Raw genomic sequence first — 24,268 nt, 5'->3', positions numbered from 1 at the left:
CCGTCAACCCAAGCAACAGAGAATGCAGATGTTAAAATGTAGTGGTACCCATTTTCATTCTATCGATCAAGGTACAACTTTGATCCTCATCGCCATATCAAAAGGGTGAATGGAAAGAAGTACAAGCACAAAATTGATCTCGAAGACTTTTGGGCAAATGCTGAGGATGAGTATGTTGTAAGGAAAAGAATGCTATCTAGACTACCAGTCAACATGATCAGGACACTAGACCTCTTTCCAATACCAGATCAACTAGAATACGATGGAATCTTCACTCAGTCAAGCTATAAGGGGGAGAAAGACAATCCCCTTCCCATGATGGATTGATCTGCACCCGAGCTCGCTGATTTAGATACCCCGATGAGACCAGTCATGAAGTTTACCAACTGGTGGGTAGAGCAGCAAGTTCTCAAGCTAAAAGGGAAAAACATTGTCTTAACCTATGATTTAATGAAGAACTTGGAATTCTGTTCTTTCGGGGGTGATGAGACAACACAGGTCACAAAGAGGCCCAAAAGTGGGAATCTTAAGAGACATAAGGATGTAGCAGGAAGTTCAAAGCATAAGAAGTAGAAAACAAGCAAAGCAACTTCCACAGTCATCCCTTATTTGATAGAAGAAATTGGATCATCCACAAACAAGGGTAAAGCTCCAGCTGTGAATAATCAACGAGTTGAAAGGGAAATGCCTCCTCCAGTTCAAGAAGAACAAAACGTAGAACCAATCCAACAAACCATTCCTGATGGTCCGGACTTGGAAAATTTTGAAGCTGAAATTCCAGAAGAGGGTTCTCAAGAAGGAATGATTTCCGCCCTCAAAGGAATTGGAGAGAGTGAAGAAAATGAAGAGAATCAGGAGGACAATGACATTGAGCAGCCAACAGTGCCAAGTTGGTTATTGCAAAGAATGAAGAAAAAGACTATTGTAGAAGTCCAACTAGTGGACAATTCAACAGAGTTCTTAGCCAAACTGAACTGGTCTGTAGAAATGAAGAAGGCAAACCATATTCCTTACCCCACAAGGACAGTACAGGGGGCTACCTCTAAAGTTAATAAATCCAAAGGAGACATTGCACCTGAAGAATATGAGGTGATGGATGTGGACATAGGTCATACTACAAAAGAGTAGGAAGTTCAGGAGTCGGACATGACTATCAACAACATCAAAGGAAGGCTAGATAAAGATTTTGGAAAGAAAAATAAATTCAAGGCAGAAAGTGAACTATTGAAAGGTTACATCCAACACCTGGTAAATCCCATCAACAAAGAGGAAGCATCAGTTGCTCCACCACTGATTCTCCCTTAGGAGTCAGTTGAAAATTTCGAAGGGATGAAGGTAGCAACTCAAGAGCCACCGAATTTGTTGAGGAGCTAGCACAAGTTCATGGACAAGTCACTTCCTTCCTATTCAAATTTCAGTGCATAGTCGAATTTGGGGATGAGTTCCAGACCATCCGAAAGAGAACAATACCATGTTTGAGGGCATTGAAGGGAGTCCCTAACCCAGTTTTAATTAGAGAAAAGGTAGTTGATGCCAAAACATTCTATGATTTCAATACATGGTATCATGCCTTGGTAGCCAAAGGAGAGGTCTTGGAAAAGATGAAGCATGATGTTACCAAAATTGAGGGGACAATCAAGGCTATTCAGGACAAGGTGTACATCATGATTGCTGAGTAGGAAGAAGTCTGAGACAAAGACTTGGAGGTAGAAAAATTGAAAGCCAAAGTCCAAAACAACTTTTCTATTTCTTCAAATCTGATCCAAGAACAACATTTCAGCAAGGCAACCTCTTTCTTGACCATTGAAGGTGGTTTTCAAAAGCTTGAACTTGATTGGGCGACTACCTTTGCCACATGTGATGATGACATGGACTTGATGGAGTATAAACTTGACATCTTGCTACATGTACCAATGGATGAGCTGGGCCCCATATTGACCAGATTCGTTGAATTTGCTACAAAGGAAAAGGATAAGGGATACCTGCTTCTAGAAGAAAGCTAGATTAGTTAGTTGTTCATTTCTTATTGGTCCAATCTGGATTACTACAATAGTTTGCCCTAATTAGATTTTTTTTTGAATAATCTTGGCCATTGATCTTAAATCAATCCAGGCTGTTGCTTTGTAATAAGGGTGCCTATATAAACCCTTCCCCCATTTCATTTATTTCAATATGAGAGACTGGAGAAATTGTTGTAGTGATACTTCATAACTGCAAAGACATAATTCATTGTTCAATTGTTGGTGAATCTTGTCTACTTTTGCAAGTTAGCATGGTTTCTTTACTCTCATTAAAGTAGGATTTTATTTACAAATTAAATTGAATGAAGGATTTGATGGAAACTGCTCAATGTGGAATTGCGTGTTCATACTTTTGATGGTTGGATGATTTTCAATTGTCGTGCAAAGTTAGTCTGAAACAATACTTCAAAATTAACTTCTATTACTCCATTCATTGTTCAAAATGTTGGTGAATGAAAGTAATATGAAAATCTTTTGAGAATTCGTAGAAGATTGCACTGTTCTTGCTTAGTTGTTGAATTTGGCGAAGCTACAAGTGATTTTAATTCCGCATTTGCAGTTTCCGTCTCTTTAGTTCATAGGAATAGTTTAGGGTTAGAATTATCTTCTATTAGAATAATATATCTCTACATAGTTAATGGTCAAGTTAGTAGGGAGTTGTTGATAGACATCTTAAATGTCTATAGTTGTAGGTAGTTAGAAGTAGGTGATTTCTTTAATATCTACATTGCTCTGTTATTCCTATATATTGTAATATTTTTTCAGTTAATAGACACTTCATATTTTACCAGTGAATGTCTGATTTTCACATGGTACCAGAGCGGGTATCTTAAATTGTTTGATTTTTTTTTTTCAAGAATTTTGTTTTTCGAGCTTGCATTTGTAAAAATTGTGGGTCTGTTTGGGAAATTTTTTCCCACCCACATCTGTGCGTTTGCGTTTTCTGGTGCATGTGTCTGTTCTATTCTTCCACGCGCGACCTGAAATCTGTATTTTTTTTGTGGGCGTTTTTCGTTTTTCGGGCAAGCCGTGTTCTTTACCCCCTATGTCCGTTATTCTGTGTGCTCGCAGTGTGTAGGGTTTGCATGCGATTTCGCGGCCTGTGTTCGCGTTTGTCGGGGGATTTTCGCATGTGTTTTTGACGCATTTTCTTCTAGGCGTGACGCGATTTCGTCCATTAATTCTGCACGATTTTGTGCCTGTGACCTATGTGCGGGTTTGTTTCTGTGCGGGTGTACGTATTTGTTTTAGGAGGGCGGCAGTAATATTTCTGCAACCTACGATTTTTTTCTCTGCTTCCACCCGCGCTCGTGTGAGTTCTATTCGCGACTATTGTAGATTATTTCGCGTGATCTGTCCGTTCGTTTTGGGCACGCTTCGTTTCAAACCTGTTTTCTGTCGACTAGGGTTTTTACAAACTCTCAACATCTTTGTTGCGGCTAGGCTTTCTCAAAAATATGCTATTTGGTTTTTGTGGGTTTTTGAAAACGCATCTGGGTTCTTGTAATATTTTTCTGGGTGCTCAGAAATCTGTACATTGGAATCCGTGCCACCAAAAATTTCAAAATCTGCCTTGAAATCAATGCCTATTTTCTGCCTCTGTTTTCTTGCATGCATCGCTTATACGCGATTTCATGCATCTCCTGCCTTGATATTCGTGCCATCATTCGGTCAACCAACTTTGACCTTAGTTTTCCCTGATGGCGTCTCTGACGAATATTCTGCTCGAGGGCAGTCAAAAATTCAACAGGAAGAATTACTATACCTGGAAGTAGCACATGATGACTATCTTTGAATATCGCTACTTGGCAGACGTTGTTCTTGGCACCATCTCTTGTCCTACCACTACTAGAAAAGACTAGGACAAATGGGATGAGTGCAACCATGAAGCGGTAATGCTCATCAAACTTTCAGCCTGACGATCAACAACTGCCCCAAGTGCCATCCGACAAGACAGCTGCTGAGATCTGGAAGCACCTGAAAGATCTCCATGAAATGTCAGATAAGAGCCATGCATTCTTTCTCAAGAATATGCTCTTCACGATCATGATAAATGAGAAAACATCTCTTCAGAAGCATCTGACAAAGATCAAGGATATTCGTGACCAGCTGGAAGCTATTGGTTGAAAAATGGAGGAAGAAGATATGGTGGTCATTACTCTGAAGAGTCTCCCATGTTCGTATGAGCATTTCATCGAAACACTCAATATCACTTCCATTGACGTCGATTTGAAGTTTCCCGATCTTTGTAACAAGCTTTTACAGCAAGATCGGTGGCAACAATAGTTTGGAAGTAGTACCAGTTCTACCTCCACCGAGCAAGCGTTCTCTGCCAAATCTTCTACTAAGAACAAAGGGAAGGCTCAATCTTCTCAGCCAAAAGGCTCTGGTTCTTCTCAGGACAAGAAGAAGAAGAAGAACGTTTAGTGCAATTATTGTCATAAGTTTGGTCACATGAAGGCCGAGTGTTGAATTCGATTAACTTATGAACAAAAGAAGCAGAGAGGGTCTCAACAAAAGGCAAATGTCACAGAGCACTTTGAGCAGAAAGAATCTACATTCTATGCTTTTATGGCCAAGAGAACAACAAATCCAATACACTCTTATGCCTGGTATATTGATTCAGGGGCTTCGTTGCATTTTACTCATCGTCGAGATTGGTTCACGAAATTTGAACCATTCTTGGATTCAGTAATCTTTAGAGGAGAAGAGTACACAGTTGTTGGTAAGGGCACTGTCCAGATTCACTCAGGGGGTAGAAATTTAATTTTTCTTGATGTCTACTATGTTCTAGGCTTGGAACATAATCTCCTCTAATTTAGCTAGATCATGAGGCATTCTCCTCAATTAGATGTTGTCTTCAGTTCGTTCACCTGCAGCATTGTTGATAGGGAGACTCGTACTACAATCGCTATGGGACTTGAGGATCATGGTTTGTATAGACTTTCTGATTTTGGTGATTCTCAGGAGCATGCTCTGGCTGCTAGGAGTACATCCATTAGAACACTTTGGCATCAGCGTTATGGGCACTTAAACATGCACTATCTCTCTCAACTGTCTTGGGAGGGTTTGGTTGTTGGTCTCCCTGAGATCCAAACTCAAAATCACGGAGTTGTGGAGCCTGTCAAGCTGGGAAGCAGCATAAGACACCATTCTCGGATGGCGATTCTTGGCGAACCTCCAAGGTACTTCAATTTGTTCACGCTGATGTATGTGGGCCAATGAATACACCTTCTGTTATTGGTTGCAGGTACTTCTTGTTATTTGTTGACGATTTCAGTCGTAAAATGTGGGTGTATTTTCTGAAAAATAAATCAGATGTGTTTAGTACATTTCAGCAGTATAAGGCCTTAGTTGAGAAAGAATCGGGTTCTCAGATTGTCACTCTAAGGTTAATGGGGGGGAGTTTTGTTCCACTGACTTCTCTACATTTTGTGCTACATGTGGCATTAAGTGCCAACTCACCATACCATACACCCCTCAGCAGAATGGTGTCGGTGAATGTAGAAATCGCACCATTACTAAAATGGCACGTTCTATGATGAAGCATAGAAATGTTCCTAAGAAATACTGGGCTGAAGCAGTTTACACTATAGTTTACCTTCTGAACCGGTCATCACACAGGGCATTAGGAAGATGACTCCAGAAGAAGCCTGGTCACGACGTAAGCCTAAAGTGGGCCATTTGAAAGTCTTCGGTTCTACTGCGAAGCTGGATTCAAAAAGCCAAACACTTATGTTTATTGGTTATAGTGACAATGTAATGTCCCCGATTTTAGCCTTTTGGCTAATAGGAGTAATAAGGAGAAATTAATTAAATTGATTTCTTATAAAGTCATTAAAATTAATTAATTATTAAAAAGTGACTTTATATTTAATTAAAAGTGACTAAAGTATAAAAATAAAATATTAAATAAATAGTCACTTATTAAAAATAAATAAAGTATATCTACCCCCTTCTAGAAGGTGTCTCATGACGGGTTATGGAAAAGGTTAAATAGAAGAGGGTAAGAGAAGGAAAGCAGACTTGGATTATGAATTGTTGATTGAATTGGTTTTGTAGAACCAAGTTGGTGTCTGTAGACTAAGGGTTTTTGGGAACGAAAAACTCCCATTGGCAAGCATAACTGAGAGGGTGAAAGATCTCTCGAAGGGTTGCGTTGAGGAGGTGATATTTCTGTCATCTCACCTAGACTTCATTGGTGGCCAAAGGCCCGTATCATTTGGGCTAATCATTGGAGACATTTCCGGCATCCACATGTCTTCAACAATTTGGCTTATTGGAGCCGATCTGCACTGAGTTTAATTCAGTAATTACACAGGTTTATATTCAGATTTCGAGTGGTGCCATACCTTCTATTTGATGGAGTGTTTGAGTGAGGATCGGTTGCTGATCAAGTCTGAAACACATTGCCGGACTGTTGATGCTATAACCAGATTTGCTCGTCATACATCTTTGTAGCATTGAAGTTTCATTTGTTGGTGGGCGATGTTGAGAGGAGACCTAGGCGATCCATTTGATGACATTTTAAGGAGGCATTGTGAAGGAGTTACACATGCTGGTCACCCTATTTCCAAGTCTGAAGTGAAAGGTCTTCCAACCACGATTTTGCTTATATCACCTGAAGAGGGCTTCATACATCACTTCTAAGTTAGGCGATTGGGAGTATAAGGAAAGGCGATTCATTTAGTGGCAGTTTGGAAGGAGGTTAATAGAAGATTGGCTTCTGAGCAATTCCAATCAGAAAATCGAGCTAGACTGATATATGCTACGATTTGGCTTTCTGTTTGTTTATATGGCTCTTTAATTTCATATTGAGAGGGGCGATCTCTCTTATCAATTGAGGCGATCATTTTAGGTGAAAGTTTGGGGTGAATCTGCTATCATTCACTGTGTTCTCAGACCTGTACACTGCAGCAGACTGTGGGGAGCTTCGATTTGGACTTTGGAGTGTCTTTGTCATCACTTCATGCTTATATCCATAAGACGATTAGTCCAGGTTCTCTTCCAAACTCTCATTGTGAATTTTCAGTATGAATGTATAAGATTAGTTGCAGGTTGCGAGTTCTCAGAAGTCTGAAAGGCGTCCATCTATGACAGTCCTTGCATTCATTAGCTACCTATATCTAGTCATTAGGCTGCCATGTGGAATTTAATTTGATTCATTATATGAACAAGAAGTTTGCAATCAGCCTATATTTCTTTATATCTATTATCTGAGGACGCATACCGAGTGTTTGATGTAATGTCAGTTGACTGAAAGTGTTATTTATGTGTCATTCTAAAGGTCTAACTTGGTATTGAACTCTCAAGATAGTTGTATAGGCATTTAGACTTGTTTCCAAACAATAAAGGACACTTATATTTGTTCATAGTCACTGTTAACATCTTTTTCACAGTCTGAAACAAACATATCAGCAGATTATATGATTGAAATCAGAAACTACTAGCAAAATATACCTTGTTTCAATCATCCATTGGACAGGGGATATTACAAACAACCACAAGGCCTACAGGTTGATTGATGTGGAGATAGATTGTTTCATTTTCAGTCGTGATGTTATGGTTGATGAGACTATTGGTCCATTTATGCCTTCTACTACTCCTAGTCCTGCGACTTAGTCTGTGAAGACTTTTGATGTTAGAGTTTGTCTTCCTCTTGGTTCCCATGATGGGAGGGCTTCAAAGCATTCTGACTCTGAAGATGAGGAATCTACCGATCCAGCATCACCTGATTTTTCATAGGATTCGCATCTAGATGACTTTGTTCCGGAAACTCCAGGGGATTTTGCTCCTCCAATGCCAGATGTTGGTACTTTATCCTCAGGACTAAATGGTGGGCCAAGACAATAGGAGATCTTCGTGATGATGAGCTTCTTGAGGATAGATCAGTTCGCCAAAAGAGAAAGCAACAGACTACAGTCAACTTTGCACTTATGGCCAACATCCACAACATCCATGAGCCGTAGACATATTCCGAGACTAAAGGCATTCTTGAGAGGGAAAAGGCTATGGAGATAGAATACCACAGTCTTTTGAAGAATAACACTTGGGTTCGTTATGATCTTCCTCTTGGGAAGAAACCTATCAGCTGTAAATGGGTTTATAAAGTCAAGTATCATGCAGATGGTACTTTGGATAAGTACAAGGCCAGATTGGTTGCTCGGGGATTTACAGAGCGGGAGGGCATTGACTACGAGGAGACTTTTGCTCCTACTGCCAAGATGAGCACAATTCGTCTTCTTCTCGCCATTGCAACTTAGTTTGGATGGAAAGTTCACTAGATGGATGTTAAGAGTGCATTCCTCAACGGTGAGTTGTAGGAAGAAGTTTATGTGACTCAACCTCCTGGCTTCAAGGTCCTTGGTAAGGAACATCAGGTTTGTAGATTGGTAAAAGCCCTCTATGGCCTGAAGCAAGCGCCTTAGGCTTGGTACTTCAAGATTGATCAGTATTTGGTTGAACATGGTTTTCAATGCAGTCCCTCTGACACTAATCTGTATGTCAAACTTTCCGGTGATGATATCCTTTTTCTTGTTGTCTACGTGGATGACTTGATCATTGCTGGCAATTCAACACGTTTGATTACAACCATCAAACAGGACTTGTGCCAAGCTTTTGACATGACAGATTTGGGGCTTCTCCATTATTGCTTAGGTGTTGAAGTATGGTAGACCGATGACAGTATCTTTATTTCACAGTCCAAGTATGCCCACAATTTGCTTGACAAGTTTCGAATGCAGGATTGTAAAACCACTTCCACACCTATGGAGAAAGGGTTGAAGTTATCAGCCAAGTTTGATTCACCTGCAGCAGATGAAACTGAATTCAGGCAACTAGTAGGCAGCCTCATCTACCTCACTGCCATTGGACCTGACATTAGTTTTGCTGTCACCTACATCTCTTGCTTCATGATGGCCCCAAAAGTTGATCATTGGATTGTAGCGAAGCGAGTGCTACGATATGTGAAAGGCACTTTAGACTATGGCATTCTGTATCGCAGATGCAACGATCCAAAGTTGATTGGTTATATTGACTCAGATTGGGCAGGATCAGTGGATGACAAAAAATCCACTTCTGGGTACGTATTCAGTTTGGGTACAAGTGCTGTCACATGGAGCAGCAAGAAGCAACAGGCCGTGGCTCTTTCCTCGACTGAAGCCGAATACCGGGGAATAGTCAAGGCTGCATGCGAGGCAGTTTGGCTCCGGAGGATGCTCTTTGACATGTAGATGCCGCAAGTAGGTCCTTCTCCCTTGTATATTGAACTGGCCAAATTGACCAAAAATCCAGGGGTGCTCAAATTGGCCAAAAATCCAGTCTTCCATGAACGTACCGAGCATGTTGAGCTTCATTGTCCCTACATCCGCAAGCTGGTAGAAGACGAATCAGTTCAATTGCAGTATGTTCCGATAGTGGATCAAACTGCAGATATTCTCACCAAGTCTCTAAGCCCGGATAAATTTGTCAAATTCAAGGGACAACTTAGTGTTGTTGACAGATTGACCATTAAGAGAGGGTGTTAGAATAATATATATCTACATAGTTAATGGTCAAGTTAGTAGGTAGTTGTTGATAGACATCTTAAATGTCTACAGTTGTAGGTAGTTAGAAGTAGGTGATTTCTTTAATATCTATATTGCTTTGTTATTCCTATATATTGCAATATTTTCTCAGTTAATAGACACTTCATATTTTACCAGTGAATCTCTGATTTTCACATCTTCCTCAACCCTCATCTTTTGCCTTTTTTTTCAAATCCAAGTAGAAGTAGAACTTATTCGAAAATCGTCCCCTAAAACAGAAGAGATAACTTAAAAAAATCAGCATAATCTTCAAATCAATTAAAGCTCCTTGGACAGTTGTGTAAGTCCCCCTTGAGATTACCAACATTTTCACAACGAACCAATTGAGACTATCTGCATTGAATTTGGAACCTTGGAGTCGTCTTTGTGATCACACAGTCAATCTGTTTAGCACATAGAGGATTTTGATCAAGAGAGAATAGGATATCTCTAGGTATTTTATTCTGAGTTGTGCATGCATAAAAAACACACCAATAGGACCACAAGGATAAGGATTGTCTAACCATTATGTCCTCTCGTGTGTTTGAATCAGTTGTATGCAAAAGGCAGTTAATGGTTTCAGCATTATGGGCTCAAAGAAGTAATTGGTCTGGTAGCTCTTGGTCCACAATCTATACATTATAAAATCAAGATAATTTATTTTTAAACAAGTTTGTGTCTTTCCAGTGATCCTTGAGAATATAGCAAGTCTGTGACATCTTATACCTTATAGTTATGTTTACAAAATAGTATTTCCTTAATTATTTATCTAACAAAGACAATAATGGGATTGATATGCCATACCTCTTCAACTATTGTTTAGTTCACTAGAGGCAAAAGATGAAATTTCTTCTTTGTTTAATTATAAGCATAAGGAGTTGTTTTCTGCTAAAGTGGCACACAAATAAATTTATAACTTAGTAGATTATAAAAATATAAGTTATAAATTTTATGGGTTACTTAAGCAGCAAGTCAAAAGGTTTGTTTTGAAAATGTAACCCTTGACATCATTTGGTAAATAAAGTAATTATTTGCACTCAATTGCTTATTTTTCTTTCTCAGTTATATAAGTTACATGACATCATCCACTGTTTAAAGGAATCTATCTATTATTTCTTTCTCTAGTTGGGCACCCTTACAAACTTATTGGTATTTATATATATATCACTCTCTTATGTGAGTATGTACTATGTATTCCATGTTGATGAAATAATTTTAAGGTTATCTTGGTGTAGTCATCCCTTTTTATTTTTTAATATCTTGGCGTTAAGCATTATCTTCCCTTATCATAGAATCACCTTTATGCAGGCTTGTTGTATGTTAATAAATATAATTTTTATTTTTGCACAGGGCTAGGTGAAATTTGCATGCTACTTGCCTGCTATTCGAATTACAAAGATTCAATAGCCCTACTAAGTCTTCTGGAAATATTCTTACAGGTCCCAAAAGTTGTTTTTGTAATTTTCTTTTCTGGAGATCGTGCTAAGACCAAAATCCTAAAGATATGTGAAACATTTGGAGCTAATCGCTATCCTTTTCCTGAAGATGCTAGTCAACAAAGGCAAATTATGGTTGAGGTATTTTAATGTACATTTTAGTTTGTACGTATTTTCATGATTTTTGCTGGCATGGACAATAATACTTTTGGTAGTTAATTTTAAACTTACTTGAATATCATATGAATTGTTTTTCAGGTAAGTTGTGTATTATTTTGGCTAGGAAAAATAATAATTTTCACAGTTTTTGTAGGATTATTTTCTTTGTTTGATCCAGAAAGAAATCATAACTTATGCCAAGGGTAAATGTTCCCAATTGTATAAAGGAGATAAACTTCTGAACTCAATTTTATAACTTTGACTCGTACCTTAGTGAAAAAAAGTCACTATTTATTTATTAATTTTTAATTTTTTGCCAGAGAGAAACATTGACTATTCACTACTTCATGGTTGAGCTCAGAACAGTAAACATGTATAAGAAGAATATGCTATACAATGAATATACATGCCAATAGACATGAAGATAAAATAGGCTATCCACGGACCACAGCTATCTCAAAAATGAGAACAAATAAGAATATATAAAAATAAAAGATCATTCAAGAAGGGCAACCCGGACTGAACTGCATTGGTAGTGTTTGTTAAGCAATCGTAGTTTTAAAGTTCCAGTACATAATAAAGTACTCCTTAGCCTTCTGCATTTGCCCTCCCTGAAGAAATTGTGAGACAATTGGGTGGCACTAAGATTGCTGCTTCTGTGGCAGAGTTTGCTGATGTTGATGTCATCACTAACTCTAGTGAAAAACAAATACCAGGGGTAGGTTTTGTAGAAACACTAGACTGACATAATTGCTCTAACACTTCCTGCATGGTCTATGAGGTTAATAAAATAATCAACTCTGACCAAACAACTAAATTTAGTGTGCCCTGGCAGTGTCTCCAGCGAATATTAAAGCTGGTGTGGCTTTTCCATAAATTTGTTGTCATTGACTTACCTTCTGATACTCTTGCTTATGTGGTTCAGCTGCCGCTAGGATATTTTGTTTTGTATGCTCTTATGAAACAACTTTTCCATGAGCTGGGCTGGCTGTTATTTGTGGGTTTGTATCTCAGTGTCTAATTTCTCTTTCTCTCTTTAAGTGCTTTTCTCATTCGCTAAGTGATTTAACATAGTTATATGTGACCTGGTAATGGTTAAAAGTAGGAGTGTGCCTCTAGTAATAGATTCAGTAGTTGATTCAAGACATTCTGTATTTCCTATCTTCTTGCAAATCAGCTGTGAGTTATCACCTGGCGACTGTAGTTTCAATCCTCATCATTTTATCAAACTTCTTTACATCTGTTTAAATCTTTTGCTCCCCATCAAACAATTAGGGTCTGTTACCTAGGCATGTATTTAGTTATTAATCATCTTTTGATATATCTCCTAGTCTAATAATTAGTAACATTAAATCCACTCTTTTTATAGGATCTGAAATGTTGGGTCCCATCTTGGGGTCTGTTACCTCGGCGTGTATTTAATTTGGATCATCTTTTGTGCTAATTTATGACTTTCCTTTGACTGTATGTTCTAAAAAATATTCACATAAACCTTAAATTCAGAAGCATTGCCTGTTTGGTTCACATTTCTTATACCAAGCTCTTGTATCTCAAGAGTCTACCTGTGGAAGTCCTCATATCTGAACTGCTTGTTTTGTTGAAATTTTTTATAGCAAGCCTTTTTATCTCAAGAGTCTTCCTGCCACATCTGATCATGTAGTCTGAACCATGAATGGTGAAAAGTGGCCAATCCTCTAAGCCGGGTGGAAGAATAAAAGATTTGAGGTGCCCCCTGGCCACTTGCAGAGGTTGCACATTGTCTCAGGGATGTATTTCCATCCACACTAGTCATTAAGAGGTGTGATATATAATAAAATACTGATAGTTAAGGTCCTACCCCAAAAGAACCTCAAAAGTAGAAGATTCATATTTAAAATAATAATAACTAATAAATTATTAACTAGCAAAATAGTTTTATTATTTAATTTATTTTAAAATTTTAAATAGGTATATTTAATTACTTATTGTGTAATTTAGAAGTTTGTAAAAATTTAAATGTTGTTATTACTTTCATAATTAATATTATAATAATTTCACTTTCATTTTAAATAAATTATTAAATTTAATTTTATATATTTAACATTTAGCAAAATAGTTTTATAATTTATTATTATAGTTTGAACTTTGTTTATTTTAAATCACTTAATAGTTTGTTAAATTAAAAGTTAAAAAAAAAACCTAATATAAATTAAAAATTACAATTTTCGATTTTTAATTTTAAATAATAAAAGTTATAAAACTATTTTAATAGGTTAATAATTTATTAATTATTATTATTTTAAATATGAATAATAAATTATTAACCTATTAAAATAGTTTTATAGTTTTTAGTCTTTTATTATTTAATATTAAAAATCGAAAATTGTAATTTTTAATTTATATTAGGTTTTTTTTTTAACTTTTAATTTAACAAACTATTAATTGATTTAAAATTAATAAATTCAAACTATAATAAAAATAAAAAATTTAACAAACTATTATAAAAATTTCGAAATTAACAACCTACCTGCAAGCTTGAAATGGCGCCTCCCGTCTTGGCTCCTTCGCGCGTCCTCTGTCGTGGCTCCCCCTGTGCAACCCGCAACCCGTGGCGGCCTCCTCCTCCTGTGCAACCCGCAACCCGTGGCGGCCTCCTCCTGTGCAACCCGTGGCGGCCTCCTATGTTTTCGTGGCTCCCGTGCCCTCCTCCTGCGCTTTCGTGGGATGTTTCTTCTTTTTTTTTTTAACTTTAGGGTTTAAAACGATGTGAAAAAACCTTCGACATTTTTGCACGTGCAGATTCGGAAAAAAAACCCTACGGAATCGCCACGTCTACATCGGATGCGTCGGGGTTCGTGTCTAAAAACGCGGATACGTTTCAGGTTAAAAAAAACAGTACCCTGTTCGAATCCACAGGGATTCCATGGCGAATCCGAATCCGGTACGTATCGTATCCGGATTTGGGAGCAAACTAGGAAGTACCGGTAACTTAGTATTCATATGAAAACATGGATATAGCATGTGTATGATACTATGAAAACATTTTAGAATGTAAAATTTGAACATACAACATTGTCAATAGACTCAATACTCAATATGCACTCATAATTCAGAATTTCAATTCATTCACATTGTCAATATGCATATCATAATAGATATTAAAGAAATAACATACAAAATGCCCAAAGGCTACACTGCTGCCATATTGTTTCATTGTCAATTATAAGTTTATATTGTTAAGTTTTAAGTTTTAATCATATATATTATAAGTTTATATCGTTAAGTTTTAAGTTTTTTTGTTTGAACTTACGAATTGATATTTTATTATTTTGATTTTCTATTTATAATTTATTTATTTAATTTTAAAATTTTAAATGTTTAACAATTAATTTAACAATTTAATATTTTCTATTTATAATATGAATTAATAAATTTAAAATTTAATTAATGTTGCCTTTTAATTTTTTTTAATAACAATTTGAATTAATAGGGGTCCATGTTAGAAAATGAAAAAAATTAAATTGAAAATATGACATTTTTTATTTTTTTAATATTTTTTAATAGCCCTAAATGTGGGGGACGTCTGGCCGTCCCTGGAACGTATGGATGTCCCCCACAGCTAGGGCAGACGTCCCCCCTGTTTTGGGGAAGTCCCCTCTAAATTCTGGCAATTTGGGGACGGGGGGGGGGAAACGTCCCCTGGCCGTCCCCAAGTCCCCAAAACGTCCCCGAGACTGGGACGGGGGTTTTCAGGCTGGGGACGTGTCCCGGGTTTTATAGCCTTTTTTTGGTCTATTCCAACATCCTTGGAAACCCCCAACTTTCTTGGAGAGCACCAACTTTATTGGAATGGTATTTTGACTATGGTATAGAGTTCCTAGATCCAAGCTAAGTATAAAGGTACTTTCTGTATGCAGATCTGACATTCTGGGAGTACTCCACATGTCTTTGAGAACTCAGTCGTCTTGGGAGAGCACTTTAATATAGATGGATATTTTATGTTCTTAAGGTTTTGGTGGTTTGGACAGAATTCATATTTTGGGCTATTTTTAATTTTAATATATTCTGTAACTTTGGTGGTTGTGCGAAAAATAATCAAATAATTAAATGATTAAGTATATGAGTTGTTGAAAATTAGAGGACAACTTATATTTAATTATTTTAAAGGGGGATTGTTATTGAGAAATAAAAGTCACTTATTTTTGGGCTTGAAAATAAAATAAAATTAAAAGGTCAATTAAGCAAGGCAACAAAACGTTATGGAAAATAATATCTTATTATTTTCGAAAAAGGTATGTAAAGAGGAGAATGGATGGGAAAGGCGTTCTTGGCATTTTATTTTTGCAAACCCCTGTTTGGAGAGATTGAATTTAGTTCATTCTTTTGTTGAAGGACAAAAACCCTTTGGCAATCAATTTTGTGGACAAAAGCTCACCTAGTTGATTGAATGTATTCACACAAAATTCACAAATGCCCTTAAATGATGATTGCAAAAAATTATCAAAAGGATTTAATAGATATTTGATGTTTGAGAGTTGTGTAGGTATTGATGACTATTATGACCGTGTCTTTGCTATGCATACTCTTTTAACACTATCACATTTCACCATGGACCTTGAACACCAAACCACTTGCATGATAATGCTGTAGAATATCCATTGGTTTAAACACCTGCGTTAACACTGTCTGCTATCCTCTAGATCTCTTGGCACGCTGTCAACTTAGGACTGTCATCTGTCACAACGTATGGCAGAACTCCTCACTGTCTTCTTGTAGAACTCTCCATGCATACTTAAAATCTTTTCTACAGCATTGAACCAAACCTCATACAATCTCTTACATGTTTCAATGCGATTCATGGTAGCACAGATAAGAGGAGGCAGTTATTTGACATGGCATTGTTAACATTAACCTTAAAGATAACACAGATCACTAAAAGGGATTTGGGTTTTCTTGTAGGCTTTCATAAACACTCAAAACATTGCTGACAATTTTTCTATCATCAGAGGAGGTTTTTTTCTATGCCAATGTGGTCTGGGACTTGACTAAACTTAGAAATAGGCTTCACACAACATCTTTGTAAATTTATCTTAAATCATCTGTGTTTAAAAAAATATACAACATAATTGATTCTTTATAATTTAACTAAAATGTTTACTTCTAGAATTCTAAAAAATCTAATCTTTTGTAGAGAACTGGTTTACTCAACTCCTTTCGTCTTTCTTTTAAATCTAAAATTGAACAAAAGAGTTGTTAGGTAACTGAGATGTTGGAATAAATAAAGAAATTATAGTAATGCCCGGAAGTGACAGTAATGCCAATTCAATAGGGAAGTGTGGATTATTGCATACAGTTGAGGTACTGCACATTAAAATAAGGCCAAAAGTTTTACCAAGGCAATTACTAAAGAGATGACGAAGCTGCTAGGTTTTTGTGACTTGCAACTCTGGAGCTTTGACATCTATTATCACGTATGTTAAGGAACTTGGTAATTTATAAAATAATATCCATATCTATATGATCATCATGATGACCACATCTATTGGAGTTTTGTTGTGCTTCTATATTAAGGATACAAGAAATTGGTTAGAAATTCTGTGTACCTTTCTTAATTAGTTTTCTTGTGGTGCAAAGCTTAGTCATAATACTTCCACTCTTTGTTGAAAATGTTTCTAATATGACTTTAATAACACTCCTCATACTCTTTGGGTCCCTTCATCACATAAATTCAAGTGCAATAATCTTCTGAGAACAAGTAAGAGCAATGTGGAAATCTACGGCCTAGGTGAATATGTCTGACATTAACATCTAATTCAAAATCTTTGTCATCCTTCTTTTGTTCCAACTTCATCAACTAATATGCGTGGGCATTGCACTCTGTGGTTGGAATGTCTCTCCTTTACGTATGGGATTGCAGTTTGGTTTCTTCAAGCATTATAAATGCACAATCTGTATTTTTTGATTATGCGTATAATATTCCATGCCAAATGTTGTTGGAGATGACCTATGGAGATAATGCACCATCCTCAAAGTCCCACTATTAGATTACTCCTGAATGATTCAATCTCAAACTAGAGTACATTTCCAGTTATGTTATTCCAAAATTCATCAGTTTGCAATGGTCATTTACTCTTATTTTATTATCACTATCATATGACCAAAACAACTTCATCTGTACTTGCCTTTTAAGCTCGTCTTAGCCTCATGGGATTCCTTAGCACAAATGTCTCTCTAGAGATGGGTAACGATATTTTCCTGTTTGAGAGATGCCTCTTGAATAACACATGGTTCTTAAAATAAAATGCTCTTTATGTTGTGTCCTGTCTTTATAATGTGAAAATTGGTTTTAAAACAAATGAATTTGAGGGAGGTTGACCATGCAATAAGAGCTCTTTTGATCAGGAAATGCTGGATGATATAGGAGTTGAACTGATTCCCTGGTCAATTTTTATCAGGCTGCAACCTTTACTAAATCAGAATAGGGTTTGGGGTGAGAGTCCCTAGTTTATTGTGTTCATATCTTATATCTGGTCTAACATTGCTTAGTTGATCTTTGTAGTCCCCTTTGCCTTGTGAATTTTACCATCAGAGATGTGAAAAGATGTTTAAGAAATGATTACTTATGGAAATTGGTCACCATAGTGATAACTTAATACACGTGGGTCAAATCTTGATGCAATTTGATAGCGCAATTATGACACGTTGAAATTCTGATCGATATACTTATAGTTTCGGATCATAGCATTGCCACACTGGGCTGTTTGAAAATCCAGCTGTAGGAGCATTGATCATGTTGAAATAGAAGGATTGTCAATAGAAAGATAATCGAACAGGTGTTTTAAGCTTCACAAATTCTGTGAATGTGATGTAAGTGGCCTCTGTGTTAGAGGATGCTAAATGCTTGTGGAGATGATATATGGTGAAATAGCCTTGGGATGATTTTGTTCTACTCTTGGCTGATGAAGCTAAGACCATTCTAATATCTGGAGTTTTTGTGTCAGGAGTTTTATCTTTTATCTGTTAATTAGATACATTTGCAGTGCACAATTATTCAGCTATATACACTAGAAGAGTGTTTTCAATGGCATGATTGAAGAGCTATGATTATGCTTTGTTGTTTTAATGTTGAAAAAGTCCCTTGGAATCTCTAAGCCAAATATGCCACATACAGTTTATATTGTTGTAAAAATTGAAATAGAAAAAAGCTGTCAATTTCCTAGTATACCTATATATGGATGGAACATGGTGTGTCATTACGAAAGTTGTTTCTGAACCTTTATGGTATGCAGGTCTCTGAAAGGCTGACTGAACTTCAAACAACAGTAGATGCTGGCATCCGTCATCGAAATAATGTTCTAATCACTATTGGGTACCAGCTTGAAAAATGGATTATTTGGGTAATAATGTCATTTCTGATGGAGCAGTACTAATGAAAATTATGAGATAATGTGGAAAAGCAGTGTTTTAAACTTTTAAGTTGATCTGTGTTAGAAGAGAAAATTTAAGAAAGACCAAAAATAACAAACAAGCATATTGTAACAAAAGGGTTATGTGGAAGGCAAGTCCTGAAGTATATTTATTTGCATATTTCAGGTGAAAAAGGAGAAAGCTATTTATCACACTCTAAACATGCTCAACGTTGATGTTACTAAGAAGTGCCTAGTTGGTGTGGGTTGGGTCCCTATTTTTGCAAAAGCTCAGGTGGCTTCCCACTTTACTTTTTTCTCTTATTACTCCTAGCAGATTATTTAAATGTAACAAAACTTCAATTCAAACTGGAAACTGATTTTCTTCTTAATGTCTAGGTACTGTTGATTTCTTTTGCCTTTTTCCTGTATCATTTTGTTTAATTATTTTCCATTTCATAGAATCTATGGAATTTTAAAAGTAGGCACCACTCATGCTGTGCAACAGATTCAAGATGCACTACATCGTGCAACTCTTGACAGTAACTCACAAGTTGGAACTATATTCCACATGATGGATACAACAGAGTCGCCACCTACATATTTCAGAACCAACAAGTTCACGGATGCTTTCCAAGAAATTGTCAATGCATATGGGTGAGTGTGTTTTCATCCTTATCATTAGTCAATATTTGGTTTGGTTTTAGAACAAGTAAGATACTTTGTAAAATTCTGTGCCAACTTTTTTGTTCTTTTCTCACTATTTGATGGAAGGCTTTCTATCAAATGGTTCGAGTGTGATACAATTTTATGAAATGCAAGTGTTAAGCTGTAATATATTGACAGAGTTTATGCAATACAGTCTCCTTGTTATAGACATACATATACATTAAATATACATTAAGTCGATTGTTGCATCTGAAACAACAATCGACTTATTGTTGCATGTTATCATCTCCAGATCAGACACAACATCTTTATATATTGTTGCAAGCATATAACTTAACACCAGGAACAGCAACGCATCACAGCAAGGTGATACCAATACCTACATCTGCACATTCTCATTGGGATATCTGATACAGCAGCTTACATTGCTTCATAGCTATTTTCATAAGGAGGATCAATGCATACACATCATTGAACATATCAAGCAAAGCAGAGATAATCCATCTATGCATAACATAAGTGATATCACACACACACACACATGTGCACACATAAGTGATATCTCACACACACACACATGTGCGCGCGCGTGCGCACACGCACACACTCACACACACACACACACGTCCTGCCAGCCAGTGGAAAAATCTTTCAGAAGTGCAGAAAATGAGGACAATTCAAGGATAGACTGAATCCATCCATGGCTCAGTATGAAAGCACTCAAGAGAAACTGACTCAATTGTTAGGCAGGCTAAAACAATTAAGCAAAAATGGCAACAAAGGAGGCAATAATCCTCAATCCACCAACAGTCAAACTCCAACCAAACACATATCTACAACAAATTCGAGATCCCCATCTAAGGTGGAACATCAAAAGAGCAATAGATGATTGATCTACAAGATCAATTTTAACAAGATTGGATTAAGGGAGGATTGCAACATGATATGTCTCTAAGAGACTACATAGACTTAAGAATGAAGTATTCTCCTAAAGAATGACGAAGTCATCACTTGGATCTAAGAAGGGAAAGTAGAAAGCATGAATACTTTGAAGAACAAAAGATGAATGATTGCAATTCAAAAATGGCATCGACAGTTTCACAACAAGTATCATTAGAAGCTTTGAGGGTCATTACACCAAGGGAAGAAAGTGTAGGAAGTTGGACAGCTGCAAGTCATGAAACCCTAGGAGAGGCTAAAGCAATAGATGATCATCAAGATTCACATGGAGCAGTTGATTCTTCATGTGACTCCTCTATCACAAATAATGTGAATACTTGGACTCGTGAAGATCATAAGGTTACACTTACTCTATCTCAAAGATCATGTGTTGAGGATAACCTATCTAGTGAATTCAGAAATGGCACTCATGATCCTTTTCTACATCCTAATGAGTACATGACATTCGCTACCAAGTCAGGGGTTGAGAAAGGAAATATCTCCAATACAAGTAAATCAGAAGTCACTTCTTGTATCCAATCCAATCATTTTAAGGTAGATAGACAAGGAAATGTAACCTTGAAGGTATGGAGAGATGAAATACAGAAGGTAGTAAACAAGGATAGAAGAACATCTAGAGGTTATGAAACCTTGAATCAGTATAAAGAAGAGGATAAGCTGATAGATGTGACAACCAGGCACTTCAAAGGACATGAGTACAAAAGAGGGAATGATGAAATTAAGGGATCAATCAACATAGATGAGTTTTATGACTTGAAACTTTACCCAAAGAGGAAGAAAAGTTGGAAGAAGTTAAGTTTGGTCTTGAGGACAAGGATAAACTTCAACTTATCCATAATCCCTTGTTTAAAATTGAAATGGACAACTTATGACAACCCACTTTTTGAATGGAATGATGAAACCAAAGAAACGAGACTCAGACTCGGACTCGGGACTCGGCGTCAGACTCGGCTCAGACTTGGACTCGGGACTCGGCGTCAGACTCGGCTGGACTCGAGAAAGTGAAAAACTCAAGAAATTTAGAGATTTTTAAAGATTTAAAACATGTTTCAGACACCCTTTATTGAATACACCTTAAAGACACAATAACATCATCAAACTCGGCTCATTTGATTACATACACAAGTATACAGCAATCACATAAGCATAAACGCAAATTGTAGCTGAAGGAAATAACAAACATAGATATATAAATATTGTCAAATGTATACAATATTACAAAACTCATGGAATAAAAAATCCATGTCATCATATGATCATCATCAAATGTTTCATACAAATACCAAAGGTAAATACAACTACAAGCCTATGGCTCTGAGGAGCCTGCACAACAACACCCTCCGGCCTCGACCCCCTGCGAAGGCGTCTAAGGCAGGACCTGGATGATTGGACAGCCATGGCCGCTCCCCGTGACACCATGCCATGTTCACCAACATCAGGAACATCCGTGTCACTATTTGCCTCTGAATCTCTTGTCTGTGCTCGTGCTCTCCGCTCCTCCTCTGCCATGGCTACAGTCTCAGCCTCTATATCTACCTGGTCGATCCAATCAGTGTCAGACTCGAAGGTTAAATTTTCCCTACTTCCATCGACGCAGTTTCCCCCCATATTTTTCGACGGGGGTTTGGGGGCAGCGCCCCCAAGGTGGGGCCAAGGGGCATCGCCCCTTGTGGGGTCAAGGAGCAGCTATTTTTCTATTGGCTGACATGTTGTAACCATATTTTTTCTCATTCTCAGGCGGAGGTTGTAGTGAACAAAGACGAGACCATTCATTTTAAAAAAACTTTTTAAAATGTTTTTTATTTGTCATTTTACTTAACCTAGGCAGTAGCCGAGTTTGGGGCTCAGGACTCGCCGAGTTTGGCGAGTTTGAGCCAAACTCGCCAACTCAGCGAGTCTGGCGAGTTTGCTCGCCAAACTCGGACGAGTCCAAGTCCGAGTCCCAGAGACTCGGCGAGCATGACTCGGACTCGGATTCACTGAGTTTAGGCGATTCATGGCGATTCCCGTTTATGAAACTCATCTAGATGCACATAACAATAATGAAGAACATAAAATCTGGGACTCCAGAGCATTTCTCAACAAGGAAGGATTGCGACAAACTTGGAGTAATAAGGCAAATCCTAGTGATGCTATCACCAAGCATTCCCCCATCAGATTTCAAGGAATTGCAGTTTGGACAAGGCTCCTCGAGAAGATTCCATCCTTTTATCAAAGGTCAAGTGTTGAAGGTTTGAGTTACAACAGTTACCGTATGACATCCATGGATGACCAAATGATTTTAGGACAATTGCTAATGGTAAAGGAACAAACATTGAACAATCCTACCAGTACCAATCCAATTATTGAAATCAGAATAGCACAGTGACAACATGATGGTACACAAATAGGGATGATTTTGATGAAGTTTGATAGTCTTAATGGCATCCTCATGAAGCAAGGAATGAGAGTTGGATCGTTCCACATACTTACTTGGGATCCAGGAATCATTATAACATGCTTGTGGACTTGAGCATCTCCAAGAAGGGGAGACTCTAATGTCCCCATCAAACTCCAAATCCACACAAACGTTCTAAGATTAGTTCCTATAAGCATTACCTGCTGAGACCATTCAAATTTGGGAAGTCTCCCATGGAGACGAATTTGTAAGTAAGATTCACCACATCAATCATAGGCAAAGATCAAATCATGTGTGAAGGACATCATTAACAGAATAAGAGAGACTAAGGGCACATCAATATCAAGAAGATTGACCATCCATGCAAGACAGAAGATGATTGCAAGCAGCAATTAACGATCTCATAAAGATAATTATAGTTAAATAATACACCATTCTGGAATATGCAGAGCAGCCTCATGCATCCAATACAGTCTTACGTAAAGACATACTATTGATAGACACTAAGAAGATAGTCAAGCACTAAAGCTAATCAGATCAATCTCCAATATGATTATTGCGGAGCATCCACTATTGGACATAAAAATGGTTAAAACAGCGATTAATGTGCATAGATTAGAAGGGAGGTACATATGAAAGAATACCGATTATATTCTGAAACATTTATGGGAGGTGATTCTGCAGGAGCGATCATTATATGAAATGGGACAATAATATACTCCCATCCTAGACATCGAAGGCTTGGGAATGATTGCCGAACCTGTGTCTAATCATTCAAAGACAGTAAATTAACATTAACTGATAAACATTAAGCACAAAAGATACAATGAAAGGAAAGGTGCAAGTAAATAGACAACGATTATACCAGACTAATCAATATTATTAGATAAACCAATCATCATGAAGAGTTGCGATTTATATAACAAATCTATTTGTTATAAAGAGATCCGATCTGCAAGAGATATGTCCTTTCCTTATTCAAGAGGTGCGACCCTTTTATCTAACAAGGTATAAGATGGAGATTGGACTAATTCCCTCAATCATTGTAGAATTTGTATTTTTATCCTTTATTTCCAGATTTGGAATAGCTCGTGCTGAGCAGGCCAAAGGCCCAATTATTGAGTGCATAATCCAATCAGTGATACATCTGAAACAGCACCAATCATATAACTTAACACCAGGAACATCAACGTATCACAGCAAGGTGATACCAATACCAACATCTGCACATTCTCATTGGGATATCTGATACAGCAGCTTACATGACTATTTTCATAAGGAGGATCATTGCATACACATCATCGGACATATCAGGAAAAGCAGAGACAATCCATCTATACATAACATAAGTAATATTAGACTTAGTGCACACACACACACACACACACACACATATATTGAACAAGATCATTCGCATACACCTAATTGTTAATTCAGAAATAGCAGTGAGACTGACTTTATATCAAGTGGAAATCATTGTGTATAAAGTCATTTTTGTATTGATTATTATTATTTATAAGTATTAATAGTGAAATTGAGGAAAGAAGTCTTTTGCAATTGATCTTTGCAAGTTAATTGTCCCTATCTTATAAGTTATTAAATAAGGGAACATTACATGATAGTAGATTTAATAAAATTCAAAATTGCAACCTTTAAACTTATAACATAGGCGATT

General features: G+C 37.1%; 1 protein-coding gene across 3 annotated transcripts in view; it reads left to right on the top strand.

Annotated features, from left to right (window-relative positions):
- LOC131038929 (V-type proton ATPase subunit a1) overlaps nt 1-24,268 on the top strand; it is a 134,429-nt gene that overhangs the window by 58,199 nt on the left and 51,962 nt on the right. For all 3 annotated transcript variants that reach the window (XM_057971532.2, XM_057971531.2, XM_057971533.1), the window contains exons 7-10: nt 11,026-11,163; nt 18,450-18,557; nt 18,754-18,861; nt 19,075-19,223. In XM_057971532.2, the coding sequence (XP_057827515.1) occupies nt 11,026-11,163; nt 18,450-18,557; nt 18,754-18,861; nt 19,075-19,223 (503 nt within the window). The remainder of the gene's footprint in view (nt 1-11,025; nt 11,164-18,449; nt 18,558-18,753; nt 18,862-19,074; nt 19,224-24,268) is intronic.

This window comes from Cryptomeria japonica, chromosome 3 (genome assembly GCF_030272615.1).
Source record: "Cryptomeria japonica chromosome 3, Sugi_1.0, whole genome shotgun sequence".
NCBI classification, from domain to species: domain Eukaryota; kingdom Viridiplantae; phylum Streptophyta; class Pinopsida; order Cupressales; family Cupressaceae; genus Cryptomeria; species Cryptomeria japonica.
Note: the sequence above shows the minus strand (reverse complement) of the source record. Positions and strands in the feature narration are given on the sequence as shown.